The sequence below is a fragment of the Hypanus sabinus genome, chromosome 15, assembly GCF_030144855.1.
Source record: "Hypanus sabinus isolate sHypSab1 chromosome 15, sHypSab1.hap1, whole genome shotgun sequence".
Taxonomy (NCBI): domain Eukaryota; kingdom Metazoa; phylum Chordata; class Chondrichthyes; order Myliobatiformes; family Dasyatidae; genus Hypanus; species Hypanus sabinus.
Window position 1 is genome coordinate 88,384,437 of NC_082720.1, and position 25,568 is coordinate 88,410,004.

The following is a 25,568-nucleotide window of genomic DNA, read 5'->3' on the forward strand; positions in this document are numbered from 1 at the left end:
TACTAACCGTTACACTCTGTCACCTGAGTTTATCGTCATTTACACCTGTACCCGTGTGCCCTGGTGTAATAAAAAACTTACTGGCAGCAAGATCACCAGCACAAAGTGTCAGATAAACAGCAGTCACAGGAAACATACAGGTTTAGCATTATGAACAATTTTAGAGCAAAAAACACAATTGGAATGAAATAAAACAAAGAGTGTTATAGTGCAAAGTGTTCCTAGTGTTGCAGTACTGATGATATGATGACTCGGTTCGAGAGCCGAGCGGTTGAAGGGAAGTAGCTGTTCCTGGACCTGGTGGACTTCAGGCTTCTGTACCTCCTGCCCGATGGGAGCTGAGAGAAGGCAGCATTGCCCAAATGCTCCACCCCCTCAAGCATGTGCTGCCCAATTACATCCACGTGACCAATTAACCTAATAACCTGCACATCTTTGGAAAATGGGAGGAAACCTATTGGTCATGGGGAGAACGTACAAACTCCTTACAGACAGCAGCAGGAATTGAACCCTAGTCGCTGGTACTGTAAAACAGTATGATACTGTGCTGCCCCTCGGTGGTCTTGTCCAGAGATCTTCCTGGGCTTCAACCCTCTACACTGGGCTGCACCCACCCACTTCAAACCTTCACGAATAGAGCTTGCAAATGGCTTTGTTAAAACCCAGCAATCCCCCTGTATCCCAACTTCCACCAGTAGGTGGCAGGCATGCTCCATCCCCAACCAACAGAACTAGACCATTGCCCAAGATGGAAGTTAATAAATTGGTTTACTATTGACACATATACTGAGGTACAGAGAGAAAAAAAAGTTGTTTTTATGCCATCCACACAGATCATTTTATTAGAACACTGCATTGCATGCATAACAGTGCAAAGTAAATTTATTATCAAATTCTGGCATCTTCTCCCTTGATGAAAGGTCTCAGCCCAATGCACCAACTGTTTATTCCTCTCCATAGATGCTGCCTAACCTGCTGAGTTTCTCCAGCATTTTGTGTGAGTTGCTCGGATTTCCAGCATCTGCAGAATCTCTCATGTCTATTATTACCAAAATACAAAATATTTGTGTCACCAAATACAACTCCAAGATTCATTTTCTTGTGGGCATTCACAATAAATTCAAAGAAACACATTAGATCAATGAAAACCTGTACAGAACAAAGATGGATAAATGACCAATATGCAAAAGGCAACAAACTGTTAATACAAAAAGAAAAGCAACAAACAAAATAATAATAAATAAACAAATATTGAGAACATGAGATGAAGAGTCCTTTAAAGTGAGTCCAATTAGCTGAACCTAACTGCTCAATCCCCTAATCCAGGGGTCGGCAACCTTTACCACTGAAAGAGCCAATATGGACCCATTTCCCACAGAAAAGAAAACACTGGGAGCCACAAAACCCGTTTGACATTTAAAATGAAATAACACTGCATACAACGGGTTTTTTGCCTTTATGCTATGTATAAACAAACTATAATGTGTTGCGTTTATGAAATTGATGAAATCCTGCAGAGAAAACGAAATTACATTTCTGCATGCAACAAAAACATTTTGAACTCCAAAAAAAAGACGTTGGGTTGAAGGTTACTCCATAGTTAGCCTACCTTGGATCGAAGAATTAAAAGAAAGCGCGCACTGGCGGGTGGCAGGCATTGGCAGTGGTTATGTATATTAATAGCGATAAAAAACACGTTGTAGCGGTGTGCTACACGCAGCGCTAAAATAATGACACTGCAGTCAAATATAACTTTATTCGAACTAAACAGCCTTGCTTTAAAGCCTCCCTCAACCCATCCCCGTGGGCGCGGATGCTCCAAAAGACATGTACTCACAAACCCCCGTAGGCTATCTCCCTTAGCCGGAACAGTGGCTAATTGTGAGCCGGTTCGGATGTGCCAGGAAATGGGGTCTCCACAACGTTTTATTTAGATTGTACAAGATCACTGTAATCTTCAAATTTCGAATTACATTTCAAAAACTAACAAACCACGGGGAGCCGCAGCACAGAGATGAAAGAGCCGCGGGTTGCCGACCCCTGCCCTAATCCATATTCACCCCATGGACTTTATTCCCTGGAGCACAGGAAAATGAGGGATGTTCTGATAGAGGTTTGTAAAATCATGAGGACATCAATAAGGTGGATGATCACAGTCTTTTTCCCCACTTACAGTTTATCATCAGGGTTCAAGGGTAGGACTGGAACTGATGAGTGCCTGACTTAATGAAAATATTCTGTCTGTCCACAGCACCGGGCCACAGTGGCCTCTTGCATGCACCGGCAAGAGACGGTCGACTGCTTAAAGAAGTTCAACGCTCGGAGGAAGCTGAAGGTTAGTTATGTCCATCTGTTTTATTGTAAGAACCTGGTTAGGCCTGGTGGAGGCTAGTTAGGCCACACGTGGAGATCCGTCTGCGATTCTAGCCACTATGGCTACGTGAAGGATATGGTTCCACTGAGCACAAGGGAGATTCACCAGGACAGTGTCTGGATGAGAGGACTGTAGTTCCGGGGAGAGGTTGGGCAGGCTGGGCTTGCTTTCCCTGGAGGGAAGAAGGCTGATACCATAACCTTCTCCTCTATCATACAGATAGAGGAGAAGAATTAAAGGGTGTGGAGAGGCTCACCATTGCCTCACAGAGAGTCATTCTTAAAGATAAAAAAATCAGCTTTATTTGTCAGATGTATACGAAACACAGTGAAATGCCTGGTTTCCGTCAATGACCAACACAGCTTGCGGATGTGCTGGGAGTGGCCGTCAGTGTCGCTGTGGTTCTGGTGCCAACGTAGCTTATCCACAGTGAATAACCCCAACCCGTACGTCTTTGGAATGTGGGAGCACACCGGAGGAAACCCACGCGGTCACGGCACGAACGAGCAGACAGCAGAGGGAATTGAACCCCAATCTTACAGCCAGCGCTGTGAAGTGTTGCGCTAACCGCTACGCTTTCTGTGAGATCCCATCAGTGAGTGGACACAATGGAGAAGAGGAGGAAGAGGCTTCCATCAACAGAAGCAGATCCTTCAGCCCACTGAGTCGGAGCAACCCAGTTACGCTGATCCCATTTCATTCTCTCCTCATTTCCCTCATGTCCCCCAGATTCCATGCACTAGGGACAATTTAGTGTGGCTAAGTAACCCACTGACCTGCACACCAACATGGCATGCCTACAACTTGCTGGTCTAAACCCACACGTCTTTGGGAGGATAGGGGAGAACGTACCAGCTCCACACACGCAGACAGCGTCACAGGGCAGGAACCCTGCAGCTAGGGGGGCTAACAGTCCTGGACCCCCACTCCCCACACCGAGGGTTTGCCAGAGCCCAGGGCAAAGAGGGGCTTCCTCCACTTGGTCCCCTCATAGAGTTACGGAGATTTCATGCATTCAATCATTACGAGCTGTGTTGTATGATGTGAGCGATTGTGGTCTTTCCATGACCGAGATTGTTCTTGGCCAAGTTTTCTGCAAAAGTGTTTTCCATTGCCTTCTTCTGGGCAGTGTCTACAAGACGGGTGTCCCTGGCCATCATCAATACTCTTCCGAGACCGTCAGCAAGGCACACTGTCAACTCTGCTTGGAGTCTGAGGCAGTCTTGTACGTCACCAAGGCTTCTTACAAGTTTCTAAGTAAAAAACATTCTGACCAGTTCCATCACAGCCTCAAGTTCAACTTCCAGTTTATCGTCATTCCACCATACACACATGTACACAAAACGAAACCATGTTCCTCTGGAACCAAGGTGCCCAACACAGTAGATATGAACACCCACACACCAACACAGTAATATCACCACAAAGAATAAAGTATAGTTTGTTCATTATGTGCAGTGTCTATGATGTAGGTGATCATGGTCTTTCCATGACCATAACTGTTCCTGGCAAATTCTTCTGCTGAAGTGGTTTGTCATTGCTGCCTTCTGGGCAGTGTCTTTACAAGGCAGGTGATCCCGGCCATTATCAGTAATCTTCAGAGATCGTCTACCTGGCGTCCGTGGTCGCATAACCAGGGCTCGTGATGAGCACCGGCTGCTCATACGACCATCCACCATCTAATCCCATGGCTTCACGTGACCCTGATCGGGGGCTAAGCAGGTGCTACACCTTGCCCCAGGGTGACCTGCAGGCTAGTGGAGGGAAGGAGCACCTTACACCGCTTTTGGGAGAGACGTATCCCCATCCTGCCACCCATGAGAAGATGAACAGATCAGAAACAGGCCCTTTGGCCCTTCCTGCCCATGCCAACCCTTTTGCCCATCTTCCCATTCACCCTAAAGGCTTCTGTCCATGTTTTGTGACTCCACTAATCTAACAGTTTTTTAACTTTACTAAATGTATTGCAGAAATCCAGATAAATTACATTCACAGACAGCCCACTATGAAATGAGTTCATTCCTTCCTCCAGAAATTCAGTTCGGTTTACTAAATATAGCCCAGCCTTTGCAAAGGAATATTCACTTCCTGTAATCACTGTACATTTCCCGAAGCCCCCATTCACCCTGTTCTTAATTACAGATTCCAGTAACTTTCCCACGGTGGTATTTAGACCAATAGGTCAATGGTTTCCTGGTCTCGCGCTCTTCCCTGTCTTCTGTAATGAAGTGTTACCCGCCTGCTGTACGTAAGGCTACAGCATGGTCTTCCAATCTCCCCCACGGCATGACCTCCCCTACGGAATCAGACTCGGGTTTATTATGTCGCAAATGAAATCCGTCACTTTGCAGCAGCAGTAATTTTTATTTGATTTTTATAGTTACAGTGAGGGACAGGCCCCTCCAGGTCAATGAGCCCCATCACCCAGTACCCCTCCTGTTTAACTCTGGCCTAATCCCAGGACAATTTACAGTGACCCATTAACCTACTAATTAGTATGTCTTTGGACTTTGGGAGGAAACTGGAGCACCTGAGGAAACCCACATATTCACAGGAAGGACGGGGCAACTTCTTAAGAGGAGGCTGGAATTGAATTCTGAACTCTGAAACCCTCAGCTATAATAACGCTGCACTAACCCGTTCAGTAACATGACACCCCCTGGTAGCGTTAACTTCACGATTATGTTGTGAAACTTGTTGTTTTGCAGCAGCGGTACAGTGCAGAACATAAAAATTACTATAAATTACAATAATAATGTATATAAAATATTAGTAGAGCAAAATAGTGAGGTGGTGTTCATGGGTTCATTTTCAATTCAGAAATCTAATGGTGGAGGGGAAGAAGCTGTTCCTGAAATGCTGAGTGTGTGTCTTTGGGCTCCTGTACCTCCTCCCTGATGTAAGGCATTATCACTCTGTCTCTTTACCGTGACTTGGACAGAAGCTTCAGTCATCGCGGAGATTCGAGTTCAGGTCTGGCGCAGCAACGGGGAAGGGGAGGTGAGTGAAGGTGTTGGGGAGGAGTGTTGGTCTTCCTGTCATGTGACTGAAGCTCCCAGCCTCCACCAGTGCTGACCGGTTTTGAACCTGTCTCTCTTGGAGGTGGCATCACCTCAGTGACAGTCCGGAATAACTCTGTTCTGACTGTTGGCTCTCTCTCTTTCTAGGGTGCGATACTCACTACTATGCTAGCTACACGCAACTTCTCAGGTAAGGCAAACCTGTCCCGGATGTAGTTCAGTTTATTGTTATTCAACCATGCACACCTATATGACCAAACGAAACATCCCTCCGGGCCAGGGTGCAACGTACAGTACATATAACTCACACACAACTGTACACATGTATACCACCAAATGAAACAATGCTTCTCTGGACCAAGGGGTAACTAAGAGACCTTGGGATCCAAGTCCATAGCTCCTTGACAGTGGCTATGCTTGCTTTTATTAGTCGAGGCATTCAGTTCAAAAGTCAGGAGGTTCTGTTGCAACTTTATAAAACTCTGGTTAGGTCACATCTGGAGTATTGGGTACAGTTCTGGTCTCCCCACTTTCGGAAGGATGTTGAGGCTGTGGAGAGGCTGCAGAAGATGTTCACCAGGATGCCGTCTGGGTTAGAGGGCATGTGCTATCGCGAGAGGCTGGATAAACTTGGGTTGTTTTCTCTGGAGCGTTAGAAGCTGAGGGGTGACACAAGATAGAGTGGACAGAGGATATCTGTTTCCCAGGTTTAAACACACTGGAGGGCATGCTTTGAAGGTGAGAGGGAGTGGGTTACGGGGGATATGAGGGGTAATTTTTTTTTATTCAGAGAGTGGTGGATGCCTGGTATGGTGGTAGAGGAAAATACATTGGAGGTTTTTAAGAGCATTTAGATTGACACATGGGTGTGAGGGAGATGGGGGATATGGACATGGGTGTGAGGGAGATGGGGGATATGGACATGGGTGTGAGGGAGATGGGGGATATGGACATGGGTGTGAGGGAGATGGGGGATATGGACATGGGTGTGAGGGAGATGGGGGATATGGACATGGGTGTGAGGGAGATGGGGGATATGGACATGGGTGTGAGGGAGATGGGGGATATGGACATGGGTGTGAGGGAGATGGGGGATATGGACATGGGTGTGAGGGAGATGGGGGATATGGACATGGGTGTGAGGGAGATGGGGGATATGGACATGGGTGTGAGGGAGATGGGGGATATGGACATGGGTGTGAGGGAGATGGGGGATATGGACATGGGTGTGAGGGAGATGGGGGATATGGACATGGGTGTGAGGGAGATGGGGGATATGGACATGGGTGTGAGGGAGATGGGGGATATGGACATGGGTGTGAGGGAGATGGTGGATATGGACATGGGTGTGAGGGAGATGGGGGATATGGACATGGGTGTGAGGGAGATGGGGGATATGGACATGGGTGTGAGGGAGATGGGGGATATGGACATGGGTGTGAGGGAGATGGGGGATATGGACATGGGTGTGAGGGAGATGGGGGATATGGACATGGGTGTGAGGGAGATGGGGGATATGGACATGGGTGTGAGGGAGATGGGGGATATGGACATGGGTGTGAGGGAGATGGGGGATATGGACATGGGTGTGAGGGAGATGGGGGATATGGACATGGGTGTGAGGGAGATGGGGGATATGGACATGGGTGTGAGGGAGATGGGGGATGTGGACATGGGTGTGAGGGAGATGGGGGATATGGACATGGGTGTGAGGGAGATGGGGGATATGGACATGGGTGTGAGGGAGATGGGGGATGTGGACATGGGTGTGAGGGAGATGGGGGATATGGACATGGGTGTGAGGGAGATGGGGGATATGGACATGGGTGTGAGGGAGATGGGGGATATGGACATGGGTGTGAGGGAGATGGGGGATATGGACATGGGTGTGAGGGAGATGGGGGATATGGACATGGGTGTGAGGGAGATGGGGGATATGGACATGGGTGTGAGGGAGATGGGGGATATGGACATGGGTGTGAGGGAGATGGGGGATGTGGACATGGGTGTGAGGGAGATGGGGGATATGGACATGGGTGTGAGGGAGATGGGGGATATGGACATGGGTGTGAGGGAGATGGGGGATATGGACATGGGTGTGAGGGAGATGGGGGATATGGACATGGGTGTGAGGGAGATGGGGGATATGGACATGGGTGTGAGGGAGATGGGGGATATGGACATGGGTGTGAGGGAGATGGGGGATATGGACATGGGTGTGAGGGAGATGGGGGATGTGGACATGGGTGTGAGGGAGATGGGGGATATGGACATGGGTGTGAGGGAGATGGGGGATATGGACATGGGTGTGAGGGAGATGGGGGATATGGACATGGGTGTGAGGGAGATGGGGGATATGGACATGGGTGTGAGGGAGATGGGGGATATGGACATGGGTGTGAGGGAGATGGGGGATGTGGACATGGGTGTGAGGGAGATGGGGGATATGGACATGGGTGTGAGGGAGATGGGGGATATGGACATGGGTGTGAGGGAGATGGGGGATATGGACATGGGTGTGAGGGAGATGGGGGATGTGGACATGGGTGTGAGGGAGATGGGGATATGGACATGGGTGTGAGGGAGATGGGGGATATGGACATGGGTGTGAGGGAGATGGGGGATATGGACATGGGTGTGAGGGAGATGGGGGATATGGACATGGGTGTGAGGGAGATGGGGGATATGGACATGGGTGTGAGGGAGATGGGGGATATGGACATGGGTGTGAGGGAGATGGGGGATATGGACATGGGTGTGAGGGAGATGGGGGATATGGACATGGGTGTGAGGGAGATGGGGGATATGGACATGGGTGTGAGGGAGATGGGGGATATGGACATGGGTGTGAGGGAGATGGGGGATATGGACATGGGTGTGAGGGAGATGGGGGGATATGGACATGGGTGTGAGGGAGATGGGGGATATGGACATGGGTGTGAGGGAGATGGAGGATATGGACATGGGTGTGAGGGAGATGGGGGATATGGACATGGGTGTGAGGGAGATGGGGGATATGGACATGGGTGTGAGGGAGATGGGGGATATGGACATGGGTGTGAGGGAGATGGGGGATATGGACATGGGTGTGAGGGAGATGGGGGATATGGACATGGGTGTGAGGGAGATGGGGGATATGGACATGGGTGTGAGGGAGATGGGGGATATGGACATGGGTGTGAGGGAGATGGGGGATATGGACATGGGTGTGAGGGAGATGGGGGATATGGACATGGGTGTGAGGGAGATGGGGGATATGGACATGGGTGTGAGGGAGATGGGGGATATGGACATGGGTGTGAGGGAGATGGGGGATATGGACATGGGTGTGAGGGAGATGGGGGATATGGACATGGGTGTGAGGGAGATGGGGGATATGGACATGGGTGTGAGGGAGATGGGGGATATGGACATGGGTGTGAGGGAGATGGGGGATATGGACATGGGTGTGAGGGAGATGGGGGATATGGACATGGGTGTGAGGGAGATGGGGGATATGGACATGGGTGTGAGGGAGATGGGGGATATGGACATGGGTGTGAGGGAGATGGGGGATATGGACATGGGTGTGAGGGAGATGGGGGATATGGACATGGGTGTGAGGGAGATGGGGGATATGGACATGGGTGTGAGGGAGATGGGGGATATGGACATGGGTGTGAGGGAGATGGGGGATATGGACATGGGTGTGAGGGAGATGGGGGATATGGACATGGGTGTGAGGGAGATGGGGGATATGGACATGGGTGTGAGGGAGATGGGGGATATGGACATGGGTGTGAGGGAGATGGGGGATATGGACATGGGTGTGAGGGAGATGGGGGATATGGACATGGGTGTGAGGGAGATGGGGGATATGGACATGGGTGTGAGGGAGATGGGGGATATGGACATGGGTGTGAGGGAGATGGGGGATATGGACATGGGTGTGAGGGAGATGGGGGATATGGACATGGGTGTGAGGGAGATGGGGGATATGGACATGGTGTGAGGGAGATGGGGGATATGGACATGGGTGTGAGGGAGATGGAGGGATATGGACATGGGTGTGAGGGAGATGGGGGATATGGACATGGGTGTGAGGGAGATGGGGGATGTGGACATGGGTGTGAGGGAGATGGGGGATATGGACATGGGTGTGAGGGAGATGGGGGATGTGGACATGGGTGTGAGGGAGATGGGGGATATGGACATGGGTGTGAGGGAGATGGGGGATATGGACATGGGTGTGAGGGAGATGGGGGATATGGACATGGGTGTGAGGGAGATGGGGGGATATGGACATGGGTGTGAGGGAGATGGGGGATGTGGACATGGGTGTGAGGGAGATGGGGGATATGGACATGGGTGTGAGGGAGATGGGGGATATGGACATGGGTGTGAGGGAGATGGGGGATGTGGACATGGGTGTGAGGGAGATGGGGGATATGGACATGGGTGTGAGGGAGATGGGGGATATGGACATGGTGTCAGCAGGAGGGATTGTTCGGGTGTTTTCAATTTGCTTTTTAGCCAGTTCAGCATTACATTGTGGGCCGAATGGCCTCTTCCTGTGCTGTACTGTTCTATGCTCAAAGTTCTGCAGATATAACTCACACATAACACCAAGAAATATTACTGCAAATGAATTGACAAATAATAAGGTGCATTTATGACTCAAGTTAAAAAGTGAACAGTGTAACATGATTGACAATGCTAAGAGTCTGCTGGCTCTTAAAGCAAGCTCATTGCGAGCTTCCCTGCTTCCATCAACAACTCATTGATTCTCCTACACTGCAGCCAGCTGGAAAAATGGGCTGAAGAATGCCATTTCAAATTTAAAACAGACAAGTGTGAGATTTTGCACTTCAGTAGGACCATCTGGGGTGGATCTTACACAGCGAACTGAGGAGTATGGTAGAACAAAGGGATCTGGGAATACAGGCCCATAGTTCATTGGAGGTGGCATCACAGGTTGATAGGGTCAAAGTAAAGCTTTTGGCACATTGGCCTTGACAAATCAGTGTATTGAGTACAGGAGATGGGATGTTATGTTGAAGCTGTATAAGACATTGATGAGGGCTAATTTGGAGTATTGTATGAATTTTGGTCACGTACCTACAGAAAAAGTGTTAATAAGGCTGAAAGAGTGCAGAGAAAATTCACGAGATTGTTGCCAGGACTTGGGAACCCGGGTAGGGAAAGGTTGAATAGGTTAGGACTTAATCCACAAACTTTGCATCAATTCCATCTTCATTGACATATGACATAAAAAGATTTGATGATAATGCAGACCCCTCTGTAAGGCCATGATCTAAGTGCAGGTCAATGGGACTAGGCAGACCATCAGACTAGATAGGCAGAAGAGCCTGTTTCTTTCTTTCTAAATCTTTTTATTATTATTAGTAATATGGACAGAATACAAATGATATATTGATAAAGAAATTACAAACATACAAATTCCATTACAGATGAAAAAAACATAAACAATAGTTACAATATAAATGAGTTTACCAAGATATAAACCATACAACATATGTATGAACATAGTAAGTCTAAATATTTCATAATATATGATATAAAAGAAACAGAAAAAAGAAAGAAAAAAATATATAATGCAAAATCAGCTAATCTACTAATCTAATAACTAATAACTAATACAGAAGAAAAAAGAAGCAAAAAAAAGAAAAAAAAGAGAAAAAAAAGGGGGGCTGTTTATAATATCTCACAAGAATAAATATTTATCAATGCCGTCACTTCCAGTCCTCTCAACATACATAAGCTAAAAGCTGGGAAATCAAATGAACTTGGAACAGGGTCATATTACATCATATGAAAATGTTGAATAAATGGTCTCCATAACTTTTCAAGTTTAGAAGAGCCTGTTTCTATGACTCTACACACTGGGGCCAATCATCAGCAGTTGGTTAACTGATGAGGGGAACCAGGGCACCCAGAGGAAACTCACCTAGCCAGAGAGAACATGCAGAGCCACACAGAAAGCATTAGAGGTCAGGATCAAACCCAGGTCCCTGGGGTTGTGGGGCAGCAGCTCTACCCACTGGGCCATCCATATTTTTGTGTGTATGTTCATGGAAGTGTAAATGTCATAAGGGGGGCATGGAGACTGGACCCAAATGCAGGACACAGACACTGATGGGACAACGCTAAAGGACAGGACAAGTTGTGGAGACCATGGCATTCATGGTGATCTTGAGGCTAGCCTCCTGGGCAGGACACAGGGCACAACCCAACAGAGGCAAGGGACAGGAAAGGACAAAACCAGCTGCAGGCCAACAGCAATCTGGCCTGGCTTACCCAACAGAGGCAAGGGACAGGAAAGGAGCTCAGTCTGGGGTGGCTTCAAGACTCAAGGCAGCCAGAAGACTGGGGCAGGCTACAGAACTCACCTTTCAACAGTGGTTACTCCAAGCAAAGACTGACAGAACAACCCCCCAACTACACACAATCCCAGAGCCCCTTGTATACACAGCCAACAGATGGGCATCAGGTGCAAATGCTTGAGCCCAAGCCGAAATGAGGGACAGTCAGAGGACCCGGAGTCCGGAGTCAGCGGACTGGACCGTGAACCGGAATGTGGACCTCGGACCGGGCCATGACAGTAAATATATGAGTGAGTGTGTGTTCTTGTGTCGCGTCTAAATGTACGTGTGTATGTATGATTTACCCGTTTATGTGTGTGTGTGCATGTGTGTGAATTTACACGTGCCTAAGCAAGGAAAAATGTTGCATTTGTACATGTACACGCATACACTTCTGCATAAATGTGTGAATTTATGCAAAGAGTCATAGAGTACTACAGCACAGAAACAGGTCCTTCAGCCCATCTAGCCCTTGCTGAACTGTTATTCTGCCTAGTCCCATCAACCAGTACCTGGACCATACCCCTCCATACCCCTCCCATCCATGTACCTATCCAAATTTCTCTTAAATGTTGAAATCAAATCCACCAGCTCTGCTGGCATTCTGCATAAATGTACGTCTGTGATTCTGTGTGTCTGTAAATGTACGTCTGATATTCTGTGTGTCTGTAAATGTACGTCTGATATTCTGCGTGTCTGTCTAAATGTACGTCTGATATTCTGTGTGTCTGTAAATGTACGTCTGATATTCTGCGTGTCTGTCTAAATGTATGCCTGTGATTCTGTGTATCTGTGTAAATATGGGAATGTGTGGGTGTGTGTGAATGAACTACTGATCAGACCCAAATCTTCAAACTTTCCAAAGTTCAGAGTAAATCTATTGTCAAAATTTGTATTCCATATACAATTTTCAAATTGATTTTCTTGCAGACAGCCACAAAACAAAGTATCACTTTAGCAACTACAGAATAAAGACAGACAAACATCCAACATGCAGGGATCAGGGAGAGCGGATAAACACAGAATGCAGAAGAGAGAACATTGCAGCGCAATGCAGGCCCTTTGGCCCACAATGTTGTGCTGGCCTTTTAACCTACACCAAGATCAAACTAACTCTTCCTTCTTACATACCCTCCATTTTCCTATCATCCATTTGCCTAACTAAGAGTCTCTTAAATGTTTCTAATTTATCTGTCTCTGCAGCAGCACGTTACACACACCCACCAATCCCGGAGTAAAATACCTCTTCCTCTAACATCCAATCCCCCCCCATTCTTTTTTCCAGGCACCTCAAACTAAGCTATTCCCACTCTGGCTGTCCACTCTTTCAATGCTTCTAATCTTACGGTACACCTCTATCAAGTCAACTCTCACCTTCCTTCAGTCCTTCTCTCAGTGAGGCAGCCCAGCTCTCCAGTGAAAGGAGGTGATGGAAGTGCACCCTTTGGGACTGTTGCTCTCGTAAAGAGGAGGACTGGCCATAAAAATCAGGATCAGGTTTAATATCGCTGGCAGATGTCATGAAATTTGTTTTCATACTGTTACGGCAACACATAATAATAAAGAACTATAAATTACAATGATAAGTAAGTAATTAAATATGTAGTGCAAAGAGAGAACAAAAAGTGAGGAAGTGTTTATGGGTTCATTATCCATCCAGAAATCTGACAGCGGAGAGGAAAAAGCTTTCCTGAAATGTTGTGCATGTGTCCTCAGGCTCCTGTACCTCCTCCTTGATGGTAGCGATGAGAAGAGGGCTTTCCTGGCTGATGGGGGTCAGTATGGTATTACAGGATAGATTCTAGCATGGATAATTTAATAGCTGATTGGCAGGAGGAATATAGGGAATCTTTCCTGATTGGCTGCTGGTGACTTGGGGTGTTCCGCAGGGGTCTGTGTTGGGATGAATTAATTTTACATTATATGTCAATGATTTGGATGATGGAATTGATGGCTCTGTTGAAAAGTTTGCGGATGATATGAAGGAAGTTTTAGGACGGTAGTTTTGAGGAAGTAGAGAGACTACAGAAGGACTTAAACAGATTGGAAGAATGTGCTGATGGAATAGTGTCAGGAAGTGTACGGTCATGCACTTTGGTAGAAGAAATGAAAGGGTTTTTTTCCATATTGTATTTAATTTTTTTTAAGAAGGAATATAAGGACTCGATTAATACAACAATTGATACATATTGAAAAAAAAATTCACATACATTAATAAGTCCGAGAGAAAGGAAAAAACCCCTATCGCAACACCCTCTCCCCGCATGTAGAAAAAAGGAAGGAGAAAAAAACAAGAGCCAGGGAAAAGAAAGGGAAGGAGGGATGAAGAAAGAAAAGAGAAAAAAAAAGAAGAAGAAGAGTAGGCATCCAGCTCTCAGAGTCAGTTTAAAATACAAATTTAAGAAACTAGTTTATAATAAGGGATATATTAATTTAAAAGAATTAAAATAAATAGGTTAAACAATCCGGGCATTTAAGTAATCCAAATATGATTGCTAAATCTCAATGAACATAGTGTATCCATCCTAATCTTCTCAAGGGGTGTACTACTTTGCATTTCTTTATTCCAACGATCAGTATGTACAAGGGAATCGGATTTCCATGTTACGGCTATGCATTTCCTGGCTACTGACAGACCAGTTTTAATAAATTTGGATTTATTCCTGGGGAGGTTAGCTTTCAAAACTGCTGAGTTCCCCAGAAGAAACAATTCTGGGTCTAGACAGAAATCCAACCCCAGAATCTTTCCCAGAGCCTCCCCCAGATCTGTCCAAAAAGACCTCAGTTTCAAACATAGCCAGATGGAATGCACAGAGATACCAACATCCACGCCACACCTGAAACACTTGTCAGAAATTTCTGGTTTATTTTTATGGAAAGTGGCCAGTGAGTGAGTGGGCAGTGAGGGAGTGGAGATTTGAGGCTTTGACTCGAGAGATTCTGGCAGTTGGACTGTGCAATCAAGTCAATCAAGATTTGAAAAGCTCAGCAGAAAGCCGTTAATTAGACAATCAAGATTTGAATAGCTCAGACTCAGCAGAAAGCAGCTGATTGGGCAATCGAGGTCAGGTGACCAAGCAGTTTGAAAAGCTCAAACAAATAAATAGAGGGGTAGCTCAAGCGGAGCGGCCTGTGGAAAGTGGCCAGTGTGTGGGTGGGCAGTGAAGGAGTGGAGATTTGAGGCTTTGACTCGAGAGGCTTTGGCGAGCAGAGGCTGAGGACGAGCTTCACTCCAAGTGAGGTAAGGCCGGGTAAGTTCCTTTCAAAGGAGAAAGTTTCAAAAGTTGAGGCAAGTATTGGGTAGGTCATGGCAGCTGAGATCGACCCCGTGGTTTGTTCATCCTGCAGCATATGGGAAATCAGGGATACTTCCAGTGTCCCTGACAACTATGTGTGCAGGAAGTGTGTCCAACTGCAGCTTCTGGCAGACCACATTGAGCGTCTGGAGCTGCAATTGGATTCATACTGGAGCATCCGCGATGCTGAGAAAGTCGTGAATAGCACGTTCAGTGAGTTGGCCACACCGCAGGTAAAGGCTACACAGGCAGAAAGGGAAGGGGTGGCCACTAGACAGAGTAGCAGTAGGCAGGAGTCCCCTGGGGTCATCTCCCTCCTAAACAGATACACTGTTTTGGATACTGTTGGGGGAGATGTCTCATCGGGGAAGGCAGCAGCAGTCGAGTTCATTGCACCATGGGTGGCTCTGCGGCACAGGAGGGAAGGAAAAGGAGTGGGAGAGCTATAGTGATAGAGGATTCAATTGAAAGGGGAATAGATAGGCATTTCTGCGGCCGTAAATGAGACTCCAGGATGGTATGTTGCCTCCCTGGTGCAAGGGTCAAGGATGTCTCTGAGCGGCTGCAGGATATTCTGGAATGGGAGGGTGAACAGCCAGTGGTCGTGGTGCACATAGGTACCAACGATATAGGTTAAAAATGGGATGAGGTCCTACAAGGTGAATTTAGGGAGTTAGGAGATAAACTAAGAAGTAGGACCAAGTAATAATCTCCAGATTACTACCAGTGCCACATGCTAGTCAGAGTAGAAATAGGAGGATATTTCAGATGAATACGGGGCTTGAAAAATGGTGCAAGGGGCAGGGATTCAAATTTCTGGGGCATTGGAACCAATTCTGGGGGAGATGGGACCGGTATAAACAGGATGGTCTGCACCTGGGCTGGACTGGAACCAATGTCCTAGGGGGAGCGTTTGCTACTGCTGTCAGGAGGATTTAAACTAATATACATAATATTTGTAATATACATAAATGATCTGGATGATGGGGTGGTAAATTGGATTAGTAAGTATGCCGATGATACTAAGGTAGGAGGTGTTGTGGATAATGAGGTGGGTTTTCAAAGCTTGCAGGGAGATTTATGCCAGTTAGAAGAATGGGCTGAATGTTGGCAGATGGAGTTTAATGCTGAGAAGTGTGAGGTTCTACATTTTGGCAGGAATAATCCAAATAGAACATACAGAGTAAATGGTAGGGCATTGAGGAATGCAGAGGAACAGAGAGATCTAGGAATAACTGTGCATAGTTCCCTGAAGGTGGAGTCTCATGTAGATAGGGTGGTGAAGAGGGCTTTTGGAACGCTGGCCTTTATAAATCAAAGCATTGAGTACAGAAGTTGGAATGTAATGTTAAAATTGTACAAGGCATTGGTAAGGCCAATTTTAGAATATTGTGTGCAGTTCTGGTCACCGAATTATAGGAAAGATATCAATAAGTTAGAGAGAGTGCAGAGACGATTTACTAGGATGTTACCTGGGTTTCAGCAATTAAGTTACAGAGAAAGGTTGAACAAGTTAGGTCTCTATTCATTGGAGCGTAGAAGGTTGAGGGGGGATTTGATCGAGGTATTTAAAATTTTGAGAGGGATGGATAGAGTTGACGTGAATAGGCTGTTTCCGTTGAGAGTAGGGGAGATTCAAACGAGAGGACATGATTTGAGAGTTGGGGGCAGAAGTTTAAGGGAAACACAAGGGGGTATTTCTTTACTCAGGGAGTGATAGCTGTGTGGAATGAGCTTCCTGTAGAAGTAGTAGAGGCCAGTTCAGTTGTGTCATTTAAGGTAAAATTGGATAGGTATATGGACAGGAAAGGAGTGGAGGGTTATGGGCTGAGTGCGGGTAGGTGGGACTAGGTGAGATTAAGAGTTCGGCATGGACTAGGAGGGCCGAGATGGCCTGTTTCCGTGCTGTGATTGTTATATGGTTATGGTTATAATGTGGCAGGGGGATGGGAACAAGTGCAGAGAAACAGAGGGGTGTAAAATGAGAGTAGAAGCAAAATGTAATAAGGTGAAAAGTAAAAGCGGCAGGCAGGCAAATCCAGGGCTAAAAGCAAAAAGAGCCACTTTTCAACATAATTGTATAAGGGCTAAGAGTGTTGTAAAATCAAGCCTGAAGGCTTTGTGTGTCAATGCGAGGAGCATTCGTAACAAGGTGGATGAATTGAATGTGCAGATAGTTATTAAAGAATATGATATAGTTGGGATCACGGAGACGTGGCTCCAGGGTGACCAAGGATGGGAGCTCAACATCCAGGGATATTCAATATTCAGGAGGGATAGACAGGAAAGAAAAGGAGGTGGGGTAGCATTGCTGGTTAGAGAGGAGATTAACGCAATAGAAAGGAAGGACATTAGCCTGGAGGATGTGGAATCGATATGGGGAGAGCTGCATAACACTAAGGGGCAGAAAATGCTGGTGGGAGTTGTGTACAGGTCACCTAACAGTAGCAGTGAGGTTGGGGATGGCATTAAACAGGAAATTAGAAATGCATGCAATAAAGGAACGGTAGTTATAATGGGTGACTTCAATCTACATATAGATTGGGTGAACCAAATTGGAAAGGGTGCTGAGGAAGAGGATTTCTTGGAATGTATGCTGGATGGTTTTCTGAACCAACATGTTGAGGAACCAACTAGAGAGCAGACCATTCTAGATTGGGTATTGAGCAATGAGGAAGGGTTAGTTAGCAATCTTGTCGTGCGAGTCCCCTTGGGTAAGAGTGACCATAATATGGTGGAATTCTTCATTAAGATGGAGAGTGACGTAGTTAATTCAGAAACAAAGGTACTAAACTTAAAGAAGGGTAACTTTGAAGGTATGAGATGTGAATTAGCTAATATAGACTGGCAAATGATACTTAAAGGGTTGACGGTGGATATGCAATGGCAAGCATTTAAAGATCGCATGGATGAACTACAACAATTGTTCATCCCAGTTTGGCAAAGGAATAAACCAGGGAAGGTAGTGCACCCGTGGCTGACAAGGGAAATTGGGGATAGTATCAAGTCCAAAGAAGAAACATATAAATTAGCAAAAAAAGCGGCACACCTGAGGACTGGGAGAAATTCAGAGACCAGCAGAGGAGGACAAAGGGCTTAATTAGGAAAGGGAAAAAAGATTATGAGAGAAAGCTGGCAGGGAACATAAAAACTGACTGTAAAAGCTTTTATAGATATGTGAAAAGAAAAAGATTGGTTAAGACAAATATAGGTCCTTTACAGTCAGAAACAGGTGAATTGATCATAGGGAACAAGGACATGGCAGACCAATTGAATAACTACTTTGGTTCTATCTTCACTAAGGAGGACATAAATAATCTTCTGGAAATAGTAAGGGACCGAGGGTCTAGTGAGATGGAGGAACTGAGGGAAATACATGCTAGTAGGGAAGTGGTGTTAGGTAAATTGAAGGGATTAAAGGCAGATAAATCCCCAGGGCCAGATGGTCTGCATCCCAGAATGCTTAAGGAAGTAGCCCAAGAAATAGCGGATGCACTAGTGATAATTTTTCAAAACTCCTTAGATTCTGGATTAGTTCCTGAGGATTGGAGGGTGGCTAATGTAACCCCACTTTTTAAAAAAGGAGGGAGAGAGAAACTGGGGAATTATAGACCGGTTAGTCTGACATCGGTGGTGGGGAAAATGCTAGAGTCAGTTATCAAAGATGTAATAACAGCACATTTGGGAAGAGGTGAAATCATCTGACAAAGTCAGCATGGATTTGTGAAAGGAAAATCATGTCTGAAAAATCCTATAGAATTTTTTGAAGATGTAACTAGTAGAGTGGATAGGGGAGAGCCAGTGGATGTGGTATGTTTAGATTTTCAAAAGGCTTTTGACAAGGTCCCACACAGGAGATTAGTGTGCAAACTTAAAGCACACGGTGTTGGGAGTATGGTATTGATGTGGATAGAGAATTGGTTGGCAGACAGGAAGCAAAGAGTGGGAGTAAACGGGACCTTTACAGAATGGCAGGCAGTGACCACAGTTGTTTACAATATATATTAATGATTTAGACGAGGGAATTAAATGCAGCATCTCCAAGTTTGCGGATGACACGAAGCTGGGCGGTGGTGTTAGCTGTGAGGAGGACGCTAAGAGGATGCAGGGTGACTTGGATAGGTTGGGTGAGTGGGCAAATTCATGGCAGATGCAATTTAATGTGGATAAATGTGAGGTTATCCACTTTGGTTGCAAGAACAGGAAAACAGATTATTATCTGAATGGTGGCCGATTAGGAAAAGGGGAGATGCAACGAGGCCTGGGTGTCATTGTACACCAGTCATTGAAGGTGGGCATGCAGGTACAGCAGGCGGTGAAAAAGGCAAATGGTATGTTGGCATTCATAGCAAAAGGATTTGAGTACAGAAGCAGGGAGGATCTACTGCAGTTGTACAAGTCCTTGGTGAGACCGCACCTTGAATATTGTGTGCAGTTTTGGTCCCCTAATCTGAGGAAAGACATTCATGCCATAGAGGGAGTACAGAGAAGGTTCACCAGATTGATTCCTGGGATGGCAGGACTTTCATATGAAGAAAGACTGGATCGACTAGGCTTATACTCACTGGAATTTAGAAGATTGAGGGGGGATCTTATTGAAATGTATAAAATTCTAAAGGGATTGGACAGGCTATATGCAGGAAGATTGTTTTCAATGTTGGGGAAGTCCAGAACGAGGGGTCACAGTTTAAGGATAAAAGGGAAGCCTTTTAGGGCCGAGATGAGGAAAAACTTCTTCACACAGAGAGTAGAGTGGTGAATCTGTGGAATTCTCTGCCACAGAAACAGTTCATTGGCTATATTTAAGAGGAAGTTAGATATGGCCCTTGTGGCTAAAGGGATCAGGGGGTTTGGAGAGAAAGCAGGTACAGGGTTCCTGAGTTGGATGATCAGCCATGATCATACTGAATGGTGGTGCAGGCTCGAAGGGCTGAATGGCCTACTCCTGCAACTATTTTCTATGTTTCTATGTATTTTTTCAGGTGTGAGGTACAACTGATGTAAAAAATTAAAATGTATCATTCTGTATTTAGAGTTGATAAGAGTGGTAACACTATCCAAACATAAATGTGACCAGCATTGATGATCAATTACAATGCCAAATCCGATTCCCATCTTTCCCTCGATCTGTATATACCAAACTTTGGGCATTGGTCCTGGAATAAAGAATACATATTAGAAATAAATTTAATCGTATTCCCTCTTCGAATTAGAATCTCCATGTCTGAGCACCTTGGTCGGGCCAGTGATAGACCCAAACAATCCCTCAATAAGATGGTAATTGGAGATAGCAGAAGAATGTGTTATTATATTTATTTTTAAGTCCCTCAAAAGACGTAAATTGCCTCTGCTGATTATAACAATCTTCAATGCGCCTGATACCGTGTTGATACCAGGTGACTAGAAATTTATTACCCAGAAACATAGGTATTAATCTGTTCTGAGATAGAGGTCTTTGAGGGTATTCCTTTTTTTAGACCCATAAATTGTTTAATTTCTTCCCAGACATAAATTACATGTCTCAGTACAGGATTATTTGTTTGCTTTTTTATTATTTGGAGTCCCATTTATATATAAATTGTTCTCCTACCATGTGTAAGCCAATTGTAGCCCAAGAAGGAATAGTTATCACGTCAAAAAGAGAAGCAATAAAACGTGCTTGTGCAGCTAAATAATATTTTTTAAAATCTGGTAATTTTAACCCTCCCAAGTTATACTCCCAGGTCAATTTTTCCATGGAGATTCTTAATATTTTACCCGACTATAAAAATAGACGAATATATCCATTGAGAATCTTAAAAAAATTATTGGATAATGGGATAGGTAAAGACTGAAAAAATACTGAAGTCTTGGCATTGTCTTCACTTTCATACAGTTTACCCTGCCCATCAGTGTGACGGGCAGGTTTATCCACCTACGTAGGTCCTTCTCGACATTCCGCAGCAGGGGAAGATAATTAAGTTTATAAAGGTCATCCAAATTACGATTAAGCTTAATCCCCAGATATTTCATGTTGGATTTAACCCATCTAAACTGAGTGCCATATTGATATTGGGCATGGTCTCCTCTACCTAAAGGAGAAATGAAAGGGTTGACTATTTTCTAAATGGAGAGAAAATACAAAAAAACTGAGATGCCTGGGGATTTGGGAGTCCTGCAGGATTTGGTGAGGAAGGTAAATGTGATGTTAGCATTCTTTCCAAAGGACTAGAATATAAAAGCAATGATGTAAGGTTGAGACTTTATGAAGCACTGGTGAGGCTCATGGAGTGTTGTGAGAAGATTTGGGTCCCTTATCTTCGAAAGGTTGTGCTAAAACTGGAGAGGGTTCGAAGTAGGTTCACAAAAGTGATTCCAGGTTTGAACACCTTGTCGTATGAAGAGTGTTTGATGGCTCTGGGCCTGTATTCACTAGAATTCAGAAGATTGAGGGGTGACCTCATTGACACCTATCGAATAGTGAATGGTCTCTATGGAGTGGATGGAGAGGATGTTTCCTTTGGTGGGAGAGCATAAGACCAGAGGCCACAGCCTCAGAATAGAGGGGCATCCTTTTATCTAGAGAGTGGTGAATCTGTGGAATTCTTTGCCAAAGGCTGCTATGGAGGCCGTCTTTGTCTATATATAAGGCAGAGGTTGATAGATTCTTGATTGTTCAGGGCGCAAAGAGATATGGGGAGAAGTCAGGAGTTTGGAGCTTAGAGGAAAATTGCATCAGTCATGATGAATTGGAGAGCAGACTTGATGAGCCGAATGGCCTAATTCTGCTCCTATATCTTATTGTCTTATGGTGCTAATGATGAAAGCCACCTTTTTGAGGCATTGCCCTCGATGTTGGGGAGGCTAGTTCAAAGTACATTTATTATCAAAGTATGTATGCAGTATACAACCCTGAGAATCATGTGCCCCACAGACAGCCATGAAACAAAACCATGGACCCCATCCTTTCAAAGAAAAACATCAAACCCTCCCCCCGCCACGTGTAAAAAAAATCAAGCAAACAGCAAGAAAGGAAGATGGAAAACATGGATGTATTGCAGTATGTTTCCCATGGAGGAGCTGGCTGAGTTCAGAATGATGTCATCCCAATCACATAAAACACAGCCGTGCAGAGCCCAACTGGAAGTGGAACCGACTGCCTCCTTGGGAGTTTCTGGATGGAGAGATGTGTAAGCTAACACATAATGCAAGTCTCTGACTATTTTACACAAGACAAAGAGCTTGCACGGTTCTGGAACAGATGGGTTCTCTTGCAAGCGGACAGTTACCACGGAGAGCTTTCCAACTGGTCGCATCTCCGTCTGGTGTGGAGGGGTCACCGCACGGGATCGGAGAAAGCTGTAAACTCAGCCAGCACCATCACCCTGAACACGCCCTCCTCTCATTGCCACCACCAAGGAGGGGGTACAGGAGCCTGAAGACACACACTGGATGTTTATGGGCCCGGTACTCTCTGCAGTTCCTCTCTGTAGAAGAGTGATCTTACATCCATAATGGTCACTATAGATTCATATTCACAGGACACCGCCCAGGCAGCTGGTGGCAAACCCTTCCTGCAGCCATTGGCACTCACCTCAGCACCAAACTGGCTCTGGCTGTTTTATTTATTATTGTTTATGTGATTTATTCTCTTTTTTCACACTTTGGGTGTTTGACGGTGTTTGTTGTGGGGGTCTTAATGGGTTCTATTATGTTTCTTTGTTTTGTGGCTGCCTGCTAGAAGATGAATCTCAGGAGGTTATATAGTAGAGTGCAGTGTATATACAGTGTAGTATATATAGTATACATGCTTTGATAATAGATGTCTTAATTGTGAAGGGATGCGCTGCTGTCAGATATGTTGCCCAATTTTGCTCTGTAACCTGTTCAGTACGTAAGCCCTGATTGTGGCCTAGGGCTCATACTGTCATCTCTGATAGCTTTGCAGAGGTCACGTCTGAATTTCTTGTAAAGGTCAGGACACGTGTTTTGGATGCTGCAAACCTGGACTTCAGTGGGGAGTGGATCTTCCAGTTCATCCATGGTTTCTGGTTTGAGAAGACCCAGTTTGTCCTCTTCGGTGCAGAGTCCTCAACAAACTTAACCTAACAATGGTGACTTACCAACCTAGTAACGCACACAAAACGCTGGAGGAACTCAGCAGGCCAGGTGGCATCCATGGAAACAAGTGAACAGTTAACATTTCAGCTGAAACCCTTCATCAGGACTGGGAGAAAAAAGATGAGAGGTCAATAAGGTGGGGGGAGGGGAGTAAGAAGTACAAGGGAGTAGTGAGGTGAAACCGGGAGGGGGGAGGTGTGAAGTGAAAAAGGGCTGAAGAATCTGATATGAGAGGATAGAAGGCCATGGAAGAAAGAAAAGGGGGAGGAGCACCAAAGGGAGGTGTTGGGCAGGTAAGGAGATGAGGTGACGGACAGGTAAGGAGATGAGGTGGTGGACAGGTAAGGAGATGAGGTGACGGACAGGTAAGGAGATGAGGTGACGGACAGGTAAGGTGATGAGGTGTTGAGCAGGTAAGGAGATGAGGTGACGGACAGGTAAGGAGATGAGGTGATGGACAGGTAAGGAGATGAGGTGATGGACAGGTAAGGTGATGAGGTGGTGGACAGGTAAGGTGATGAGGTGGTGGGCAGGTAAGGAGATGAGGTGATGGACAGGTAAGAAGATGAGGTGATGGACAGGTAAGGTGATGAGGTGATGGACAGGTAAGGAGATGAGGTGACGGACAGGTAAGGAGATGAGGTGATGGACAGGTAAGGTGATGAGGTGGTGGGCAGGTAAGGAGATGAGGTGATGGACAGGTAAGAAGATGAGGTGACGGACAGGTAAGGTGATGAGGTGATGGGCAGGTAAGGTGATGAGGTGACGGACAGGTAAGGTGATGAGGTGGTGGACAGGTAAGGAGATGAGGTGATGGACAGGTAAGGTGATGAGGTGGTGGACAGGTAAGGTGATGAGGTGGTGGACAGGTAAGGTGATGAGTTGGTGGGCAGGTAAGGAGATGAGGTGATGGACAGGTAAGGTGATGAGGTGATGGACAGGTAAGGTGATGAGGTGACGGGCAGGTAAGGTGATGAGGTGGTGGGCAGGTAAGGAGATGAGGTGGTGGACAGGTAAGGAGATGAGGTGGTGGACAGGTAAGGAGATGAGGTGATGGACAGGTAAGGAGATGAGGTGGTGGACAGGTAAGGAGATGAGGTGACGGACAGGTAAGGTGATGAGGTGGACAGGTAAGGTGATGAGGTGATGGACAGGTAAGGTGATGAGGTGATGGACAGGTAAGGAGATGAGGTGATGGACAGGTAAGGTGATGAGGTGGTGGGCAGGTAAGGAGATGAGGTGGTGGACAGGTAAGGAGATGAGGTGACGGAAAGGTAAGGTGATGAGGTGGACAGGTAAGGAGATGAGGTGGTGGACAGGTAAGGTGATGAGGTGACGGACAGGTAAGAAGATGAGGTGGTGGGCAGGTAAGGAGATGAGGTGACGGACAGGTAAGAAGATAAGGTGGTGGACAGGTAAGGTGATGAGGTGATGGACAGGTAAGGTGATGAGGTGATGGACAGGTAAGGAGATGAGGTGGTGGGCAGGTAAGAAGATAAGGTGGTGGACAGGTAAGGTGATGAGGTGATGGACAGGTAAGGTGATGAGGTGACGGACAGGTAAGGAGATGAGGTGGTGGACAGGTAAGGTGATGAGTTGGTGGGCAGGTAAGGAGATGAGGTGATGGACAGGTAAGGTGATGAGGTGGTGGACAGGTAAGGTGATGAGGTGGTGGACAGGTAAGAAGATGAGGTGGTGGGCAGGTAAGGAGATGAGGTGGTGGACAGGTAAGGAGATGAGGTGGTGGACAGGTAAGGAGATGAGGTGACGGAAAGGTAAGGTGATGAGGTGGACAGGTAAGGAGATGAGGTGGTGGACAGGTAAGGTGATGAGGTGACGGACAGGTAAGAAGATGAGGTGGTGGGCAGGTAAGAAGATAAGGTGGTGGACAGGTAAGGTGATGAGGTGATGGACAGGTAAGGTGATGAGGTGATGGACAGGTAAGGAGATGAGGTGGTGGACAGGTAAGGAGATGAGGTGACGGACAGGTAAGGTGATGAGTTGGTGGGCAGGTAAGGAGATGAGGTGATGGACAGGTAAGGTGATGAGGTGGTGGACAGGTAAGGTGATGAGTTGGTGGGCAGGTAAGGTGATGAGGTGACAGACAGGTAAGGAGATGAGGTGGTGGACAGGTAAGGTGATGAGGTGATGGACAGGTAAGGTGATGAGGTGACGGACAGGTAAGGAGATGAGGTGGTGGACAGGTAAGGTGATGAGTTGGTGGGCAGGTAAGGAGATGAGGTGATGGACAGGTAAGGTGATGAGGTGGTGGACAGGTAAGGTGATGAGTTGGTGGACAGGTAAGGTGATGAGGTGGTGGACAGGTAAGAAGATAAGGTGGTGGACAGGTAAGGTGATGAGGTGGTGGACAGGTAAGGTGATGAGGTGACAGACAGGTAAGGAGATGAGGTGGTGG

The 25,568-nt window shown here is 46.3% G+C and overlaps 1 protein-coding gene across 1 annotated transcript in view; it reads left to right on the forward strand.

Annotated features, from left to right (window-relative positions):
• Positions 1-25,568, forward strand: part of LOC132405678 (calcium/calmodulin-dependent protein kinase type II subunit alpha) — a 332,781-nt gene that overhangs the window by 246,177 nt on the left and 61,036 nt on the right. The window contains exons 11-12 of the mRNA XM_059990685.1: positions 2,252-2,335; positions 5,542-5,584. Coding sequence (XP_059846668.1) covers positions 2,252-2,335; positions 5,542-5,584 — 127 coding nt within the window. The remainder of the gene's footprint in view (positions 1-2,251; positions 2,336-5,541; positions 5,585-25,568) is intronic.